At 32.3% G+C, this 20,807-nt stretch overlaps 3 protein-coding genes across 8 annotated transcripts; 1 reads left to right on the top strand and 2 right to left on the bottom strand.

Moving 5' to 3' along the window:
* Positions 1–291: 291 nt before the first annotated feature.
* Positions 292–6,364, bottom strand: LOC115717070 (cell division control protein 48 homolog C). Its single transcript, XM_030646008.2, has 11 exons — positions 6,052–6,364; positions 4,656–5,425; positions 3,985–4,571; positions 2,714–2,866; positions 2,082–2,198; positions 1,876–1,980; positions 1,584–1,649; positions 1,419–1,483; positions 1,138–1,339; positions 955–1,062; positions 292–540 (listed from the first exon to the last, which is right to left on the bottom strand). The coding sequence occupies exons 2-11, from the start codon at positions 5,404–5,406 to the stop codon at positions 487–489; spliced, it is 2,208 nt and encodes a 735-aa protein (XP_030501868.2). The 5' UTR covers positions 5,407–5,425; positions 6,052–6,364; the 3' UTR covers positions 292–486.
* A 1,656-nt stretch (positions 6,365–8,020) lies between these two features.
* On the bottom strand, positions 8,021–17,451 carry LOC115715860 (structural maintenance of chromosomes flexible hinge domain-containing protein GMI1). Of its 6 annotated transcripts, XM_061115288.1 has the most exons (27): positions 15,133–17,450; positions 14,383–14,749; positions 14,249–14,281; positions 14,069–14,155; positions 13,919–13,974; positions 13,502–13,736; positions 13,298–13,353; positions 13,115–13,214; positions 12,964–13,032; positions 12,720–12,806; positions 12,530–12,580; positions 12,194–12,326; positions 12,017–12,087; positions 11,814–11,942; positions 11,577–11,670; positions 11,432–11,466; positions 10,852–10,927; positions 10,570–10,758; positions 10,318–10,476; positions 10,200–10,221; positions 9,989–10,103; positions 9,721–9,888; positions 9,514–9,628; positions 9,186–9,402; positions 8,912–9,103; positions 8,513–8,830; positions 8,021–8,425 (listed from the first exon to the last, which is right to left on the bottom strand). In XM_061115288.1, exons 2-27 carry the CDS (start codon positions 14,719–14,721, stop codon positions 8,203–8,205), a joined length of 3,369 nt encoding a protein of 1,122 aa, XP_060971271.1. In that variant the 5' UTR covers positions 14,722–14,749; positions 15,133–17,450; the 3' UTR covers positions 8,021–8,202. The 6 variants fall into 6 exon arrangements, with proteins under 6 accessions (XP_060971271.1, XP_060971269.1, XP_060971268.1 ...); XM_061115286.1 differs by having other exon boundaries at positions 8,021–8,830; positions 15,133–17,451; XM_061115285.1 differs by having other exon boundaries at positions 9,186–9,628.
* Positions 17,452–19,504: 2,053 nt separating this feature from the next.
* On the top strand, positions 19,505–19,969 carry LOC133038100 (RNA-binding protein 1-like). Its single transcript, XM_061116150.1, has one exon. It carries the CDS (start codon positions 19,505–19,507, stop codon positions 19,967–19,969), a length of 465 nt encoding a protein of 154 aa, XP_060972133.1.
* The last annotated feature ends 838 nt before the right edge of the window (positions 19,970–20,807 follow it).

Raw genomic sequence — 20,807 nt, 5'->3', positions numbered from 1 at the left:
GCTCTAGAGTTGGATGAAGATGTATCTTGAATACTTTTTTTTTTTTGCACCCCCTAATTCTAAGGTCAGGGGCTGGCTCCGCCACTGTTTATATGTAATCCTTATTACTTTTCTTAACAATAAATAAATAATATAAATGAACATAATTGCTTAGACAAAAATCACTTAAATATGCATCTAATTTATGTATACACATCACTACTCACAAAATTGATTTTTTTGCTAAATGTATCAAATTTATGTAGATAAACTTTTTTTATCTATACACTACTCATTCTTAATACCATTCTAAAAATAAACCAAACATTATAATTTATACATCTAGCAGAAAATTTGGTTTTGTCTAATTTAGACCCTAATTAATTAACAAAAAAAATTGCCCACAGTATTATCTTCTTTTTTTAAAAAAATAAAAATAAAAAAATTACAAATAAATTCCTGACTTGAGAGAGAGAAGCTTCTAATAGCACATGCAGCTTTTAAGTTTTACTCCATTGTTGCTGTGAAGTGCTTTGATAATACTTGGTAGTACTGTCTTTGCTGTTTCTCAATTCAAACATTCAATAAATATTAAAAACTAAAAACAAAAAAGTAATTTGCGACATAAATACTTATGTTTAACTCTTGATTACATATAAATACCTAAGTTTAATTTTTGACGATAATACTTAAGTTATATTTTTAAAACTTCAATAAGTACCCGTCAATATTCACGTATCATTTTCTTATTAGTATATTTAAATATATTTTTAAATAAAAAATAAAAATTTAACACTTAACAGGTACCTACAAAAGTTCTAGAAATATAACTTCAGTATTATTACCGTGAAAAATTAAACTTAATATTTATTTACTATCGAGAATTAAATTTAAGTATTTACGCCACAAATTACTTAAAACAAAAATAAAAACTACTTAAATATTCTTAACTGAAATAAAAAAAAAAGCACAAACCTCAGGTGGCACAGATGAAGAAATTTTAGCAAGTGCTTGCTCAAAATGTGTTGTTTTAATAATATCTTCATCTTCATCTTCAAGAGCAGCCAAAGCAGCTTCATTAACCTGCAATAAATTAAAATGTTGCTAATTCCGGAACTTGCAATGAAATAATTTGTTTTTCTAGTATAGATAACAAACCAATGCATGAAGATCAGCCCCGCTAAAATGATCACAGCCCTTCATCCGTCCAATAGCATTCAAATCGACGCTTTCATCGATAGGCTTATCCCTCGTCAGGGCTTTCAAGATCAAACCACGTTCATCGGGAGTTGGTAATGACACGTAGAGATGCTTCCCAAACCTACCCGGACGCAAAGAAGCTTTGTCCATCACATCCGGTCTGTAACAACAATAACAGCCAGTAAGAAGTGGATCATTTTTTTACTAAATGAAGATTGAATGGTTTGTTTTTCTTTTACCTATTTGTGGCACCGATTACAAAGACACCCTGGCGCTTATCTACACCGTCTAACTCGATGAGCAACTGAGATTGATGACAGGAAATGGATTTGTTTACAATTGATGACAGAAAGTAAAGGAATGGAGTTGAGAAAAATCAAGAGTATCTTTGCACATTGTCTAACCTGGTTCAGTAGCCGCTCAGTCACCCACGAGCCTTCTTTTCCACGCTCTTTTGTTAAGGCATCCACCTATCATGGTGAAACCACAAAAAGAAATATTTATTGCTCTAAATTATAGTTGTAATCTAAGCCTTCAACAACCAAAAAAAAAAAAAAGCAAAGGAATTTTAAGGGGATTTTTGTTGTTATGAAAACACAATTAGATGTATGCTGTTCCAAGTGAAACCCCACAAAAGAAAATTTTAAGACCATCATAAATTAGGATATAATTTATATTTACAATCAAACCACCAACCTCATCAAAGAAAAGTATGCACGGTGAACATGTCCTTGCACGGCTAAATAACGTACGTACCGCCGATTCACTTTCTCCAACATATTTGTTCAGAAGTTCAGGACCCTAACAAGTCAATAGAAAATACATACTTATATGAAGATAATGTGAAAAAATTTCGTTTTTACACGAGAACATGAATATGGAAAAGGAAAAGCTGGACTAACCTTGATGTGAATAAAATTAGCTCCTGCTTCCTTAGCTACAGCTTGGGCTATCAAGGTCTTGCCACATCCTGGAGGTCCGTAAAGCAAAATTCCTGTATCTAAATTCACTCCAAACCTCTGTAAAAAAATTTAAGAAAGAAAGAAAAAAATCATATCAGAATTCACCATAAGCCATCATTCAAAACCCCACCAAAAAATTGTTCAGATCTAAATAAGAACTAATTAAACAATGCATTTATGAAAGCAATATCCTAGTTATAATGTGCTAGCTTCAATTCTTTACACCCTATTACTCAAAGAAGAGACAAATTAAAGACACCATGTACAAAGTCTAAAAGATTATAAATGACCTTTCATTAGATTTATAAATAAAGTCTACAATGTTAGGCAATTCAAGCCAAGGTTGCAATCTAGATGAAACAAACAAAGAGTACAGATGTCAAATGCAGAATCTGAGATGCAAGTATAAACAAAACGAACAAGAGCTTAACGCATAAGAATTTATAAAATTAAACTTAGAAAATGTATAGCATGAGCTAAAACAAAGCTAAGCTAACTCACGAGACTTAACCTCGGTTGTAACTTTTGATAACAGTATAACGACTCAATAAAATGGCTATGATAGATGTTACCTTATATTTCTCGTGATATTTGATTCGCCTAACTATGTATCGATCAAGTTCCTTCCTTATAAGATCTAGCCCGCCTACATCTTCCCATTTTACATTAGGAATGGCAGAAAAACCTTCTCTTCTAGTAGAGGGTTGAACTGTTTTAATTGCTTCCTGAAAAATATCACACAAAAATAATTTAATCATGCAAAAAAAAACTTCCAGATACTAAATGTTCACCCCTTTGAATTGTCTAAGATTGCTTTTATAAATATTAGCAAACTATGAAGCCTTTCATAACTAAGGCATTTGTATTATAAAGAAAGAAATGTGCCAATAGAAGTGAGCTAATCACAAATTTCGTCCTCTCATTGCTTTGGGTGTTCAAGTCGCCTGGGTTGTAGAAATAACACCATTAGACAAAATACTGAAATAATTACAAATAAATGGTATATGGCTATTTAATAAAAGTGAAAAAGCAACAAAAGATCTCTGTATATTTTCATACAACTGAATATTAATGTGTATCATTCAAAATATGATTGACTCTCACATTCTCTTACAGTAGACAAGAGTACATTTAAATAAAAAGACCTTTTATCTCAAATATCTACAGATTAATCTAGCACAAACCTATTTGAGATAAAGATTCTCTTGTAAAGCGAGTATCTATCATCAAAATAAACAGTTTCTTTAGCTTGATGTTAACATTTGATTAATCTAAATTACAAATTGCTCCTCGAGAGAACATTTTGCAGATAGAAATAAAAGAGATTTTTACTTATTTATTTACATTTTAAAGTTGTTTGAGAAGTCAGAGGAACAGATATTTTAAAACGACAGCATCTAGAATGGTTATTAAGCAAGAAAAGGAGAAGCAAACATGGTATAAATACGACCAAACAGAGTGAAAAAGAAAAATGAGATCAAATGTGAAACACTTCAAGCTAGTTCCTAGCATATTTCAACCAACAGTAATGGCTATCACAAAAGGTGTCAAATTTCTGGGTAGAAGGTAAGCAGAAAAATCACTATTCACTAAAAGTGCATCTGAAGATGAAGATAGGTGTATAACTGTGTGTGATCACATAAAAGAAAAGATATCATAATGTCCTTTTAGACAATGATAGAAAGAACACATGGGCATCTACACAGAGAACTCATGTCACTTTCACATTTTTTTCCCGATACATATAATAATCTATATTTGCAAGACTATAAAAACAAGTGACAGATAACTCAAAAGTGCTCAATAAAAAGAGAAGAAAAAAAATTTATGTATTCTGAATCACCTCAAAATCAGCCATGGTGATGCTTATCCCTTCCATTACTTCAGGCATCACTGGTGCTTTCAACCATTCCATGCTTTGTTCCTGATCTATAGAATTCCCACATGAATTGGACTTTCTTTCATACAAAATCCTCTCTGCTACAAGGTGACCTGCTTCGGAAGCCAGGGCCTTCAAATCTGCTGCAACAAACCCTGGGGTAGACCTGGCTATTTTACGAAGATCAAAAGAGCCTTCAAGTCTCATGGTTCTTGTGATGACAGAAAGAATCTCTGCCCTCGCATTTTCATCTGGCACACCTAACTCAATCTCATATTCAAATCGTCCGGGCCTCCTTAGTGCAGGATCAATAGCATTAGGTCTATTAGTGGCTCCAATTACAAGAACATAACCCTGTCTATCGTCAGAAGATTTGGATTCTGAAGATGAATCCACACAAGTCATCAACTGTGTCACAATTCGCCGCTCCATCTCTCTTTGTAAGTTTTCTCTTTTTGACGCAACAACATCAATCTCATCAATAAATATAATTGAAGGGGCAGTCTTGTGTGCTTTCTGAAAAAGCTCTCTTATATTTTCTTCAGACTCACCTAAAGTAGTTATTGAAAAAGTTGAAACATCAATCACAACATCAACATTTATATGATGTGAAAATAAAAGATAAAAATTTATACCTGAAACTCCTGAGACAAACTCAGTGGCAGATATATTGTAAAAGGGATATCCAGTCTGGTTAGCAATGGCATGAGCCAATTTGGTCTTACCGCAGCCCGGTGGTCCATGCAACAAAAGGCCAGAAATTGGCTGAACTCCAAGCCACTCCAATAGCTGATGCTGATAGAGAGGCATAAGCACCTTCTTCTCAAGCTGTTTCAAAACCCCCTTCATCCCGCCCATATCCTCAAACCCTGATTTCACTCTAACCTCACTCGCAGGAACATGATGGTCCGATACCAATTCCAACTCTAAATTCTCATCCTCATTCTTCTTCTTCTTCAAATTGGCGGATCCAGCATATGACACTCGAAGCATCGACTTCGTCAAATCGAAATGTGGCTCCACTCTCTCATTGTCCCCCAACATTGATGTTGATGTTGATGTGGACATCGACACAACCCCATTATCAACATCAGACTCACTCAAACAATTCTGATTGTTTTCCCAACTCCTTCCATCATCAACATCCCTTTTGTACTTCTTCCGAGAGGGGGAAGGGGAGGTGCTCCCCTGCTCATTATGCTCTAGAGCATCCTGGAGCAATTTCATGAAAATAGGCCTCTTTTGTCGTTTGTATTCAGGGTAACTAGAGTACAGATAATTGGCGATTTCATCAACAGTTGACGAATTGAGGTTTTTGAAGGATTGAAGACGCCCACGAAGAACTTTCTCTTCTCTCGCTCCTACTCTTGACCTTTTCCTTATCATCTTCTTACGTTTTCTTAACCTAATTATTATGAAATGATATATAAATGATTATTAAGGGTTTCAAACAAATTTACACTTAGTAAATCTAATAAATCTGATTATTTTCAAAACCTTGATCACAAAAAGGGTATGTAAACAATAAATCTAAAAAACCACAACAAGAACTCATACAAAGAAAATTAAGCACAACAATGAAACCAGTTAACCTTTAAATAATGCAATAACACTTAATAGTGAACTTTGAAGTTGAATCCCCTTGCCTTGCAGGCTCCAGCTTAAAATTAATCTCAAAAAAACTAGGAAGAATAGCATAGTCACATTTCACTACAATCATAATTATTCCTTTATTGCTCAATGTTCATATTTTTTTACTGATTTAGCATAAATATTAATCTGATAATTGTCTTACTCATACATATACCATTTTGCCTCTGTGCATATTAAAACTATACCACACTCAATTTTTATTTTTTTTTTTCAAATGGATAGAACTTGTTAATTAACTCCTAAATTAATAACACTTTAACAATTCATTGAGGAATTACATCAAACATTGTGTATGCACACAAAATAAAATTCCACATTCATATTTATATTCAAAAGATCCTGAAGCCAAAATTTTAAATATTAAACACACACACATACCATTGAAGGGGGCAGTCAGCGGAGGCGGGGATGAGGTGCGCCGCTAAAAGTATCGGTGCCCTAATGAGAAGATATTTTTGATATAATAATTTAGGAACTTTATTGAATAATATTCATATAATTTTATATATAATACAGAAAATCTTCCATGGACAAGAAAGTTTTGTTGAATGTTTGGCGCGAAGCTTTACAGACTAATGAGAAAGATGACCACTCCACATATATATAATATGGCTACTCTACCACGATTATGGAATTTGCATAACTTTTTTGTTTCATTGCAAACCTTGAAGTTTGAAGTATGTAATTTTTTTTACGGTAATACCCAATGGACAATATTAATAAGAGCATTGCCTGCCATAAGGCACCAGCTCCACATGTCACGTTACGATTGGCTAGCGATACTCTTTAAAAACTATATGAGACCCGATACTTAATTGGATCAATAGCGATACTGACACATATGAGGGTGCTAGGCACCACTGGTGCCCTTTAGCATTTTACCAATGTAAGACTATGCTAACAAGACGTATAGTATAAGTTATTTTTAAATATATTTTTTTTTTCAGCCAAAGGAGAATTTTATTAAATGGCAAAAAAGTGAAAAATAAAAGCTCAATGCAAGGATTAGAGGCATGGTGATAAACCGGGCCAGCAAATCCAAGAAGAGTCAAGATATAAAGTCGAACGTGCAAGTGAATGAGTCGTAGCGGACCAAGCATGTAAAATATCATGAACAATAATACCAAATTTAGTGTGATATTTATTCTTGTTATTAATAGCTTGGACAAGATGAAGACAATATGAGAAAATAATAATGGAGTTGTACCCCGAACGGTGACACATCAGCACCCATTTTAGAGAGTTGTTGCCTCCACCACATTAGGATGAAAGGAGGTTGTCATTGGATTACTCGAAGAACACAAAACCTCCCCATCACGGTCTATCACCACTGCCCCGAGACCCATACAACTGTGGTCCTCATTGATACCCGCATCCACAAATAGAATTAAATCATCTAACCTCAAATTCTCAAACGAGCCACTAGAGAGCCCAACCATAGTCTCTGCCGGCTTCACATGAGCAGTCGGAGCCAAATTAGATTGAGCATCTTGATAACGCCAAAGAAAACTCAACGCATGATGAGTCCATATTTGTCTTATAAATATGATCAATTTATGTATTAATATTCTTAAATTGATTCTTTAAATTATTGATTAGTGTGATTTTAATTTGTTAAGCTATTTTAAAGACTACTTATGCATTTAGAGTCTTTTGGAAGGATTTTAACATATTTTGGTGGAAAATAGTAAAAGTCGGCGAATTTAATTTTACAAGACAGAACTTAATTGCAAATTCGAATAACCTTAGAGGTAGAACTTGACTTAGAGCTCAACATGAAAGTTTTAGATTTTATTCTTAGCTTTTTAGAACATCTTGAGTTGTTGATAAGTCTAGTCATTTGTCCAAGGTTCAATGAGCTTAGGTTATATGACAATAACTTAAGTTGTCTTATGAGTAGGAAAAGTAGAAAGTACCAAATCAAAGTTAAAAAAAAACAGAAGGGAAAAACAGAACTAATTTTAAAAGAGAAGGCCTTTTAATAACAACCCATATAATTAACACTTTTTTTTTTTTTTAAAAAAAAAAACAAATCAAATGAAAACCCCATTAGAATCACTATGAGAATTTATATATTTCAATTTTGTTTGGAGATAAAGAGAAAAATAGACAGTAGCTGAAGATCCAAGTTGTATAACATTTACATCCTCCTACTTTTTACTAAATTAGATATATAAGAATTCAGATGTTGTTTTAAAGCCAAAGAAACTATCAAAAAGATAAAAAATACATAGTTACACTTCAACATTAAATATCATCCCTACTGATGTCATATTACCATTGATTTCAGAAAATATTGCTAACTAATCATGGAACGGCACCTATAAAAAATGCCAAGCACCACTGATACTCAATAACAATGCTCATATATATATCTATATATATACACCCAAAAATACATTTAGAACACATTCTTTTTTTTTTCTCCATCAGAGAAATGATGAAGGACAAAAAAGCAAATCTCAAAACGGTGGAGAAAAATTATGACTTGATTTGTCATCATACTGTAAAAACTATTTCAGTGTGGCCTCATAGTTTGTATGGAGATTCCACTAACTTCATAAACTTGTTAAACTCTGCTTTTCTCTCATGAAACTTGTCTAAAACTTTGTTGAGTTTTCCCTTCTCTACTTCTATCTCATCATTGATTGTTCTCAACTCAGATTTCTTCTCTTTAAGCTGTTTCAAATTTTCTTGAGAACTTGGCATTTCATTGATTGTTTGCACAACTTGAAAGCACACTCCAGGATCACTAAGAACAATCATAGAAAAACCAATCATTTCAACAAAAAACATTCCCACAAGTGAGGATGAAAAAGACATGAATAGAGAAACACACCTAGATCCAAAAGATATCACACTGTCTCCTCTCAATATTCCACCATCAAGCGATATAGCGCCTTGTTTTATACAAGCACGAGCAGCTAGCATGTCCTCCAAGGTTCTGTAAAGATGGAGTTCACCAAGAAGGTGATAAAATACAGTCTCTCTAAGACCATTGCCTGAACTATTCTTAATGGATAGTTGGTCTGCATCAAAATCAATCATATTCACAGCAAATCCGAGAAAACCTTTTGGAATAGTTCCATCGTTCAAATAAGGGCGTTGTAAATCCAGCTTCCTCTGAGAACCACTCTTCAAGCTACCTCTAAATGGACTGCTTAGATAGAGTCAATCCTTTTAGTAAATCATCTAAATAACTTGAGAAAAGAAGAGAAGTTTTGGAGTTGAATGTCACCTTATATTGTCAAAGCATATAACAATAAATCGACCATTTATAGATTGGCCAAGAAGAGGAGCTTTTTCATGATTAACATGGCTGCAATTAACATCTCCAGTTTGTTTATGTTTTTCAAGAAGAATAGCAGTTTCGAAAGATCTAGCTACAACAGCTAGCATTTGATCAGAACCCAAGTATTCTGCCAAAATCCTAAATGTAGACAAATCAACAATTTAGAACAGACTAATGAAAAAAAGTTAAAAAATAATGGATACACAATATGATGTTTGACCTGCTCAGCTGACTAGAACGAACTCTTCCGAGTAGAGCAACCACTCCTATTATGTCCTTCATTAAATCATTCTCTTTCTCTTGAAATGGATCTTCCTTAGATATGCTGCAAAGAACTGCAGCAGCAACAGAGTTGCCCATCTTTACTATACTCTCTATCACTTCTTCTTTCGTGGAGAACTGATTCACGAAACCCGATGGATATAGTTCAGTAGAATCTAAAAATTCACAACAAACACAAGATCTTGATAAGTATTCAATTAACACAATCTTAATATACCAAAATGTGATAAAGAATAGAAACCATAGCTGTGCTAGCAAGTCAAAACCTTGTAAGTCTTTTATAGTTTCTTCAATCTTTTCTTTCTCTTCATTTAACTGATGATATTTATCTTCCAATATTTGGATTTCTGAACCAAATTTTAAAAGGTCATCTTCAAAGACCTGCAGTGACGAAAAAAGAAACTCATATAGATGAATAGAAAGAACTATTTCAACGGTTATCTCCTAAGCCAAGATAAAAACTATGCTTGCACCTTTTTATAATTCTTGATGAACATGGAAAATTCCATTCCATCATGCTCCTGTTTTGAATTTTGCCTTGCAGGTTTGACAATCGAAGATTTGTAAAGATCTACGGTTTTATTTTTCTGAAGCTGCTTATCCATTTGGTTATTCCATTCAGCAGTTTCAACAGGTAAGCACTGGGATTATAGAACAAAATGTTGAACAAATAATTAAAGCAAATTCATTTATCTTTGTACCATAAGGAATAAAAAGGAAAATGGAAAAGTATGTTGGAACCTTTTTGGAATCGATTACGCTGATAGGTAAAGACAAGGAGCGTTTCATATCAAGAGTCATCATCCCATTAACTTCTGAAATTATGCAACCATCATCCTCTGGTGTACCAAGTGGCCTTTTCAATCCAATGTAATACAGATACTTACTGTCAGAAAATTATAAGTAGTTGAAAGAATGACTAAATAAAGAGCCTTAACTTCTCAAAATATACCTGCAAATAATCTGAACTTCGCCTATTCGAAAAGGCACAAAAGAGAAACAAGAGTCAAATCTTCACCCCAAACTCTTGCATTAACAATAACAAAAAGTATTGACAAGGAAAAACTTACCTCCTGTATCTCCTTGTAAGCCTCCAAGTATAAAATATTGTATAGTTGCATAGACATTATTTTTATGAACACCAGCACATGCTCCCTTCAAAATCTTAACATGTTGGCCAGCTTTCCATGTTATTTCATTCCTCTTAAGAACTTGGTGAACCCTTGAAACTTTAATTTAACATTGGGAAAAAAATGGAAGAAATCAATTGGAAAATGAACCAAGACCAGAAAACCAAATACTTTTCCTTTTTTCATGCCTACCATCATTTGATTTTCTGATTGCCTTTCCTTTTGATGGGCTTGTGATAAGTGCAAGTATAGGTTCGTCTTCACCGTGATCAACTTCTTCATCATACTTATTGTGCATCTGGAGAATCCAATTTTGATAATCCCTCTCTAGTTGCGAATTTTTCAATGGCTTCCCATCTCTATAAACTCTGATTTCTATCCCTGCAAGTGTAAGGACTGAGTTTGAATTTTTGAGTTGGATACAAACTGAATAACAAATGATGTACAACAGTTCCAATAGGCAAAAAAGAAGACCTTTTTCATTCTCATAAAGAATATTTCCGAAATTCCTTAGTGCAGTGGTAAAAGGACTGTGAGGTGCAAGATCATGCTGCAGATAAATACACATTTGCTGAGTAACTTTAACTTTAGTTATAAAGTACACAACCACAAATAAAAACAGTTAGATGTTTTATGCACACAAATGAAGCTCTGACATCTTTGTTTTTACAATGGCTAATATACAAAAAATCTTATTTTTAGTTACAACAAGTTAAAAGTAAAAAGGTTGATATAATTATATATATCATTTCTATGTTCAGACTAAAAAGTCTGTGACTAAAAGTATTAGTCACAAAAATCATAATTTACTGTGACCAAATGTATTTTTAGTCACAATACATGTTGTGACTAAAACTAAATTAGTGATAACTTGTATCAAATCAAAAGGATAGAACACTAAGGAAACATGCTATCTTTTAGTCAATGGTGCATCTGTACAAGGCACTCAACACCAGCTACGAGCAAAGTTGGAAGGTTTAGGAAGAGAGAGAGAGAGAGGTAGAAATTTGCTTGAATCTTGATACATTAATGAAAGAATAGCATCAAAACTTACCTTCGACGGAGTGGGATTGATACCAGCATCAGTATCTGCAACATGACATTGTTTAACTTAATCAAGAATATGAAAGCAATATAGAAAATCCTCAAACAAAGGAATGTTCTCTTCATAAAGTGCAGATAACACAGTGTCAGCCTACCAATAAAGCATTTCACTCTGAAACAACATCTCTTCAATATGTGTGCCCTATCAGTTCCCTTTTTTTGCCTTAAGTCCATGAAAGGCATCCAATCCTGATAAAAAGTTTTATTAAAGGAAAGACAATTAAGATAACACTTATCTTCATCTTCAAGCAATGACTGAACTGATCTCATTGAAAAGGGTATCATTAAATTAGCTCATTGATATCTTCTTATTAGAAGATCAAAAACCTTACCCATCGAGCATCTGGAATTAATCGACCAAGCCTTCTAATAGAAACTCGTTTAAAGGTTCTAAAATTTTCAGAGACTTCATGTCCTGCATCTTTTAACTTTTCCAAAATCTTCTCAATGTTCTCTTTTCCCTGAGAAACACTTGTACACTTTAGTTTCCCAAGTACTTGCATAAAAATAACAGTCATGCATATAATAATCTTACCCCAACAACTGGAAAATAAACACATTTCAGCCGCACATTGGCCTCGTGATTCAACCGCGAACCTGACACAACTTCAAATTGAGAAATAGCTATTAACATAACATATAGATGACACTCAAAAACAAACAAATAAATGTGAATCCAAAGTTCACAGAAGAAGTAGCCATAGTCAGTTACCTTGACTCTTGGTTACATTGTCTTGGTTGAAGGACAAACGAAGTTGTAAAACAAAATCAGGACCATTGCAAGAATGCAAGTTTGTAATAGCAACTTCTCCACCCTCAATCTCAGTCAAATTAGTACCATTAACCTGAAAAGTGACATAATCAACTCACATACTTGGAATCTAACAAAGCTACTTAATTTCTTGCATGAGAACATAATATAATAGGAAATAAGAGATTTAATAGTGTAAGAACTAAGAAACCATGAAAAGCTTCACATAAACGGTAACCAAAATTAGTCAATAATCACATAAACGGAATTAAATTGCTTAACAAGAACACAGTAAACCTGAAATTCTATAGGTGTTATTGTCTTCCTTGAGTTGGACAACTCATCACACTGCAATCCCAACAAAAGCAATGCATCAAAGACAAGTGAGAAATTAAGAGTGGTGTTATAGTAGAAAGATCATACCATTAATGTATACATAATCCAACTCAAATATAATCGAAAACAGAAAGAGAGAAGTACATAACACCTGAATATAAGGGAAGTATATGTCCTTCAGTTTGCACTGAAGTTGTAATATATTTGAAGGCTTTATCTTTGGTTCAAAGATTTCAACCTATACAAATTAGTTTTAATGTTCATAAAAATCCATACATTTACAGACTTGTGGGCACATCAATGTTGGCAACAAATGCCAGAGCTCAATGCATCAAATGAGTCAAATGCCCATGAAAGAATCACTTGGAAGACATTAAAGGGTTGCAACAATCTACCTTAGTAAAGCTTCCATGTTTTGTTTTTGTAAGCTCATCCTCTGAAGGATCCCTAAGCCCTCCAGAAGTCTAACATGAAAAAGTACATTTAGCCACAGAAGAGAACGTTTCATGTTCAAAGAAAAATAAACCGCTTATGCTATTCCATTACCGTCCATTCAAGTCCAGAGCGCCTGAGCAAAGCCTCTCTAGCAAGACGTAAAGTATATACCTTCCTTGAATTCTTTGTCTTCGAAGACACTAAAGCATGTCTGAAACAAAATTGTGAAAAAGAGAGGAAATAAATGATTGTTAAAAAAATAGAAGAATAGAAAATTGTGAATCATGTTCATACCTCCCTAAATGCATGGAGGCAAACGATCCTCCATACCCAAACATGCCAAAATAAGGCTGCATACGACATTGTTACAAGATAGTATTGGAAGATACTCAATTGTTCCAGCAACATGATGATCATATAAAATGCAAATCAACAGAATACAGGGAATGTTTCATTCTAGATATATGTGAAAACGATTAATAAAATCCACTGGTTTACCATTAGATATGGAGGATTGCCCCCAATAGCCTGTTCTTTCTCTGACCGGTTAAGCGAGGCACCCATTTTACCCCTATATAGTAGAGCACTAGTTAAGACACTTAAATTCAAATGCACACGAAATGCTGGAAAGGACATTGGTAGCACGTACCATTTCGCCAGAGAATTTTCATCGCTGCCATCCATTCCTATACCACTGTCAAAGACTGAAATTCTATCCTCTAAAAGATCCACACTGCAAATATTGAAGAAAAAAAATAATTGTTACTAGTCTAATGAGAAAAGATAAAGGACAATCTCTATGTAATACGAATACAAACAGAATAACTTATTGCAAGCAAATAAAAGTAGTGTTGAATCATAGTTAATGTAAGAAAAGAAAAATGTAGCTATACCAATATTACATTAGCATCATACCTAACAAGTTTTCGATCGTTGTTACTGTTAGCCCATACTGCCTGCAGAGAATTGTCCTGGTAAAAATAAAGCACAAGATTTAAATACAAAGTGAACAGGAGATAAGAACACAGCTTCATTCAAGATTTTCCAACTCAACCAAACACTTACAATTAAATCCGCAAGAGCAGACTCAAATGTGTAGGATTCAGGTACCTCCCTTAAAATGTCAGTATCAGGAGTCAAATCCCACATATTCTGCAACTCAGGGAATCAAAACGGTTTAAGAACAAATTCTTTATCAGAAATATTAGTACCACCACAGAGATAAATTTACTCAATTAATCTGACCTCAAAAGTTTGAACAGCTTTGCCAGAACCATCCTAATTCAGAAGCAAAACAAGTAAGAAACAACACATTATAAGAAGAGTAAATCAAACAAAATATAAACTATTCTACTCCTCATGTAACTAATTATACTCACATGGAGTATTAAAATGTGGCACTTATGTGGCTTAAAATTCTTGAAATCCACAACCCCTTTTATCTTGGCATCATTGGCATCATGAAGAGATAAAGAACCAGCAGAATCCCAGTTCATACATCTTTTATGTTGCATTGATTCCGACAGTCGAGAATATTCATCTTTCACCAAATTAATAAAGTCATTAACACCCATGTTAGAACCAGACTCTCTCAAATTCAATCCAACGGTTGTTCCATTGGGTAAAAGAACTTTAAATCTGTATATTTCGTCTAAACTGTTACTACTTCCATCATTGGTTCCAAACAATTGCCTTTTTGTTCCTTTCTGGGGAAACATTTTTTATATCATCCACAAAACACCCAACCTGGAAAATTTCAAACAAAAACCCAGCAAATTAACAGAGACCCGAATTTGAAACTAAAAAAATAAAAACTGAAAAACGGTTTTGGGTTATAACATACATATGATCTCTATTCAATTTTATATATGTAACTAGTTAGAACCCAACGTAAAGAATCCTGGGAAAAGCTACAGACTTTGTTTTAAAAATTCAATCTTTCTTTCGAAAATGTAAAAATCTCCAAAAAATTAATCCAAACAAGCTCTCGATACAACTTTAAAATGTAGAAATTTCCAAGAAAAAAAAAAAGCAATGCAAAGCAAAGCAGAAGATATTAATCAAGTTCACCTTTCTCGAAACCAAATATTTATATAATTCAAAACTACATTTCATTTAAAAGTACAAACCTTGGAGCTTAAGCCAAAGAATTTAGAGGGAGAGAAGAAGAGATTTTGGAGAGAGAGTGAGAATGTGAAAGAGGTGAGGAAACTTAGGTGGCAAGCTAAAAAAGAGCGGAAGCACCAGTACGTACGGACGAGGAAGACGATACAAGTAAACTCTTGAGATGAGTCTACCAGTCGTAGTGTACTCTGAATGACTGCCACGTGTCCCAATATGATTGGTTGGTTTCTGTTTCAGGTGTTGGTCTCAATAAAATGTAATAATGACACCTTCAAGAACGACGGATGGGTTAGCCTTCGCGCCAAAAAAAAATGGGATAAATTGAATTTATTTTTTATTTTTTTATCTAAATATACCCACTTTTTCAAGTTAGGTATATTTAAAAATACGAAAATAGAGGTAAAAATTAAGATAAATTAAATAGGTATACAAGTAATTTTCTCCTAAAAAAAATTAGCTTATCAACCAAAAATAAATATAAAATAAAAAATTAATACCATTAAATATCTTAATTTGAATTTCGAACCTCAAGTACTAATTAAAACAAAAATATATTTTGTATAATCCTATTCCAAATAGGCAAATAGGAATCAGTTTATTTTCGTTACTTTTTTTAATAATAATTAGAATGTTTTATTTCAAAAAATAAATGAAATTAAAAGTCCCTTAAAAGGTAAAATCTTTTTACGAAAAATCAATAATATAAATTAAAATATCTTTCAACCGTACAGCAATACAAATTTTTTCTTAATTCGAATTTGAACCTCAAGTATTTACTAATTGAAATATAAATATATTTACATCTTTTTTTTTTTTATTATTATTTTGTATAATCCTATTCCACATAGGAGTGAAATACTCCTCTTACTCCTCTATATAAACACACACGTACCACATAAAATTATGAAAAACAAACTACTCATTCATTCATCTTAGTTTCAACTTTCAAACATTAAGATTGTTCTTTGTGTGCTAGTAATTATTAATTAAGTATTAAATTAAAGCTTTTAACTATTTCATTTCATCATGGAATCTACGCCTTTCAACAAGAAGAAGATTTTTATTGGAGGTCTCCCTCATCAAATTGAAGAAGCTGAATTGAAGACATATTTTAGTGATTTCGGAACTGTAGTAGCTACAGAAATTCTTCGTGAAAAGATAACTAACAAAGGTAGGGGTTTCGGGTTTGTGACTTTTGATTCTGAAGAAGCTGTGGAAAAAGTATTGGAAAATAATTTTTATAATCTGAAAGAAAAACAAATAGAGGTAAAGATGGCTAAAGCAAAGACAAATAGAAGAAACCAAATTCCTACCGCGACAAACAACTTGAACCAGCCTCCTTTGGGTTCCCAAATTTATTACCCCAATCCCTATCCATTCCAACCTCATCCCAATTATTGGATGCCTTATTATAATCATATGATTCCAACTCCATATCCATATCAATATGGACAGAATTCTATGAATATGGGAGTTCACTATCCCAATTAAATATGTTTAAGTAGTGAAAAATACTTCATTTGAAAATTTAATGTTGTTTTGTTCTCATTTATGTATTATGTCTTTTTTAATTTTTAATAATTAATAAATTATTTTTCATAATATTATTTTTCACCATATGATAATATTCTTATCGTTGATGCTAATTTTTTTTTAAGATCACACGAGAAAACTTGCACGTGCAAGCATATACTTTTGTGATGTAAAGAAACAAATAAATTTATAATGTATAATATAATATATTAAATAATTTAGTAGATAGCATAAAATATAAATTTTGTAAAATTTCAAACAAAAACCCAGCAAATTAACAGAGAGCCCAATTTGAAACTAAAAAAAAAATAAAAATTGAAAAACAGTTTTGATCTCTATTCAATTTTATATATGTAATTAGCTAGAACCCAACATAAAGAATGTTGGGAAAATAAGCTACAGACTTTGTTTTGAAAAATTCAATCTTTCTTTCAAAAGTGTAAAAATCTCCAAAACATTAATCCAAACAACTTTAAAATGTAGAAATTTCCAAGAAAAAAAAAAGCAATGCAGAAGATATTAATGAAGTTCACCTTTGTCGAAACCAAATATTTATATATATAATTCAAAACCTCATTTCATTTAAAGTACAAACCTTGGAGCTTAAGCCAAAGAATTTAGAGGGAGAGAAGAAGAGAGTGAAGAAACTTAGGTGGCAAGCTAAAAAAAGAGCGGAAGCACCAGTACGTACAGACGAGGAAGACGATACAAGTAAACTCTTGAGATGAGTCTACTAGTCGTAGTAGTTGTAGTACTCTGAATGACTGCCACGTGTCCCAATATGATTGGTTGGTTTCTGTTTCAGGTGTTGGTCTCAATAAAATGTAAGAGTAATTTGCGGCATAAATACCTAAGTTTATCATTCGGTTGTTAAAATTTTGTCAGCATAAATACCTTCCATTACACTTTCAGACATTCTGTAAGTACCTTACTGTTATCTTGCACACTGGACAACAGGTGGCATGCCACATCATTTAAAATAATGCCACATCATATTATAAAATTGTCACCTAATATTAACTATTAAAATAAAAAATTTAATTTAATTTTAAAAAAATATATATTTACATAAAATTAATTGAATAAATTTATATAATGTAATCTAATATTAAATAATAATAAACATTAATCAATGTTACCTTAAAAAACATACATTGTTCAAAAAACGATTAAACTGTTCCAAATAAAAAAAAACCCTAAAATTGTGGAAGCTTAATCGGGGAGAGAGAAAATGGTGGGGGCTGGACGATAAACTCCGACCACGGGAGGAGCCATCAACGTCGGGGGAGAGAGAAAGTGTTGGGCGATAGCTTCTTCTCCAACCACGACAACCACCAACGTCCCATTTTTCTCAACCAAGGTTCGCAATTACATACCCATCGCGACTTCTTGTGGTGGTTCGCAATTACATACCCATCGCCCCATTTTTCTCAGTCTGCTCTCTCGATCGTTGGCCGTGGTCGGAGAAAATGAACCTCGAACGTACCGTAGCTGCTGGCGGGTTGCCGTGGTCGTCTCGCCCAACGCTTTCTCTCTCCCCGGCGCTAATGGCTCCTCCCGTGGTCAGAGAAGATGGTCTGGTCCTGCCAGAAGATGATGGATCGTGGTCGGAGAAGAACTGCAGCCGCCACTCCCCGACTGTGTTTCCTCACTTTTAGGGTTTTCTATTTGTGTTTTTGTATAATAGATACTTTTGATTTCGAAAATGTTTTTTAATAATCAGATTATATTATATAAATGTAATAAATTAGTTTTTTTTTAGTATTATTTTTTTTTAGAATAATGTAATAAATCAGATTATATAATGTAATAAATTAGTTTTAAATCAAATTAAATTTTTTATTTTAATAGTTAATATTAGGTGGCAATTTTATAATATGATGTGGTATTATTTTAAATGATGTGGCATGGCACCTGTTGTCCAGTGTGCAAGATAACAGTAAGGTACCTACAAAATGTCTAAAAGTGTAATAGAAGGTATTTATGCCGCCAAAATTTTAACTTAGGTATTAAATTGCAACCGAATGATAAACTTAGGTATTTATGCCGCAAATTACTCTAAAATGTAATAATGACACCTTCAAAAACGACGAATGGTTTAACCTTCGCGCCAAAAACATGGCTTATTAGTTTACTTGAATAATTTAATATTCAAAAAAAAAAAATGATGTATTTTTAAAAAATTATTAAATTAAAAAAAATTACGTAAAATTAAATTTAAAAAATTTAAAATTACATAAGTTATAATTCATTAACAAAAATCCAAAATAATCATTTTTTTTAGTTATAATATGAAATAAATGAAATTAAAAGATAACTTTTTTTTTTAAGAAAAATAAATATAAAATGAAAAATTAATACCATAAAATATCTTAATTTGAATCTCAAGTACTAATTTAAACATAAATATATTTTGTACAATCCAATTCCAAATAGGAGTCTAAAAAATAAATGAAATTAGAAGTCCCTTTAAAAGATAAAACTCTTTTACGAAAAATAAATATCAAATGAAAAATCAATAATATAAACTAAAATATCTTTCAACCGTACAGCAATACAAATTTTTTCTTAATTCTAATTAACCTCAAGTATTTACTAATTCAAATATAAATATATTTACATCTTTTTTTTATTATTATTATTTTGTATAATCCTATTCCACATAGGAGTCAAATACTCCTCTTACTCCTCTATATAAACACACACGTACCACATAAAATTATGAAAAACAAACTACTCATTCATTCATCTTAGTTTCAACTTTCAAACATTAAGATTGTTCTTTGTGTGCTAGTAATTATTAATTAAGTATTAAATTAAAGCTTTTAACTATTTCATTTCATCATGGAATCTACGTCTTTCAACAAGAAGAAGATTTTTATTGGAGGTCTCCCTCATCAAATTGAAGAAGCTGAATTGAAGACATATTTTAGTGATTTCGGAACTGTAGTAGCTACAGAAATTCTTCGTGAAAAGATAACTAACAAAGGTAGGGGTTTCGGGTTTGTGACTTTTGATTCTGAAGAAGCTGTGGAAAAAGTATTGGAAAATAATTTTTATAATCTGAAAGAAAAACAAATAGAGGTAAAGATGGCTAAAGCAAAGACAAATAGAAGAAACCAAATTCCTACTGCGACAAACAACTTGAACCAGCCTCCTTTGGGTTCCCAAATTTATTACCCCAATCCCTATCCATTCCAACCTCATCCCAATTATTGGATGCCTTATTATAATCATATGATTCCAACTCCATATCCATATCAATATGGACAGAATTCTATGAATATGGGAGTTCACTATCCCAATTAAATATGTTTAAGTAGTGAAAAATACTTCATTTGAAAATTTAATGTTGTCTTGTTCTCATTTATGTATTATGTCTTTTTTAATTTTTAATAATTAATAAATTATTTTTCATAATATTATTTTTCACCATATGATAATATTCTTATTGTTGATGCTAATTTTTTTTTAAGATCACACGAGAAAACTTGCACGTGCAAGCATATACTTTTGTGATGTAAAGAAACAAATAAATTTATAATGTATAATATAATATATTAAATAATTTAGTAGATAGCTTAAAATATAAATTTTGTAAATTTTCAAACAAAAACCCAGCAAATTAACAGAGAGCCCAATTTGAAACTAAAAAAAAATAAAAATTGAAAAACAGTTTTGGATTATAACATACATATGATCTGTATTCAATTTTATATATATGTAATTAGCTACAGACTTGTTTTGAAAAATTCAATCTTTCTTTCAAAAGTGTAAAAATCTCCAAAACATTAATCCAAACAAGCTCTCGATACAACTTTAAAATGTAGAAATTCCCAAGAAAAAAAAAAGCAATGCAAAGCAAAGCAGAAGATATTAATGAAGTTCACCTTTGTCGAAACCAAATATTTATATATATATAATTCAAAACCTCATTTCATTACAAAGTACAAACCTTAATTGGAGCTTAAGCCAAAGAATTTATTAGAGGGAGAGAAGAAGAGAGTGAGGAAACTTAGGTGGCAAGCTAAAAAAAGAGCGGAAGCACCAGTACGTACAGACGAGGAAGACGATACAAGTAAACTCTTGAGATGAGTCTACTAGTGAATGACTGCCACGTGTCCCAATATGCTTGGTTGGTTTCTGT

The sequence above is a fragment of the Cannabis sativa genome, chromosome 5 (assembly GCF_029168945.1).
Source record: "Cannabis sativa cultivar Pink pepper isolate KNU-18-1 chromosome 5, ASM2916894v1, whole genome shotgun sequence".
In the NCBI taxonomy this organism is placed as follows: domain Eukaryota; kingdom Viridiplantae; phylum Streptophyta; class Magnoliopsida; order Rosales; family Cannabaceae; genus Cannabis; species Cannabis sativa.
Note: the sequence above shows the minus strand (reverse complement) of the source record. Positions and strands in the feature narration are given on the sequence as shown.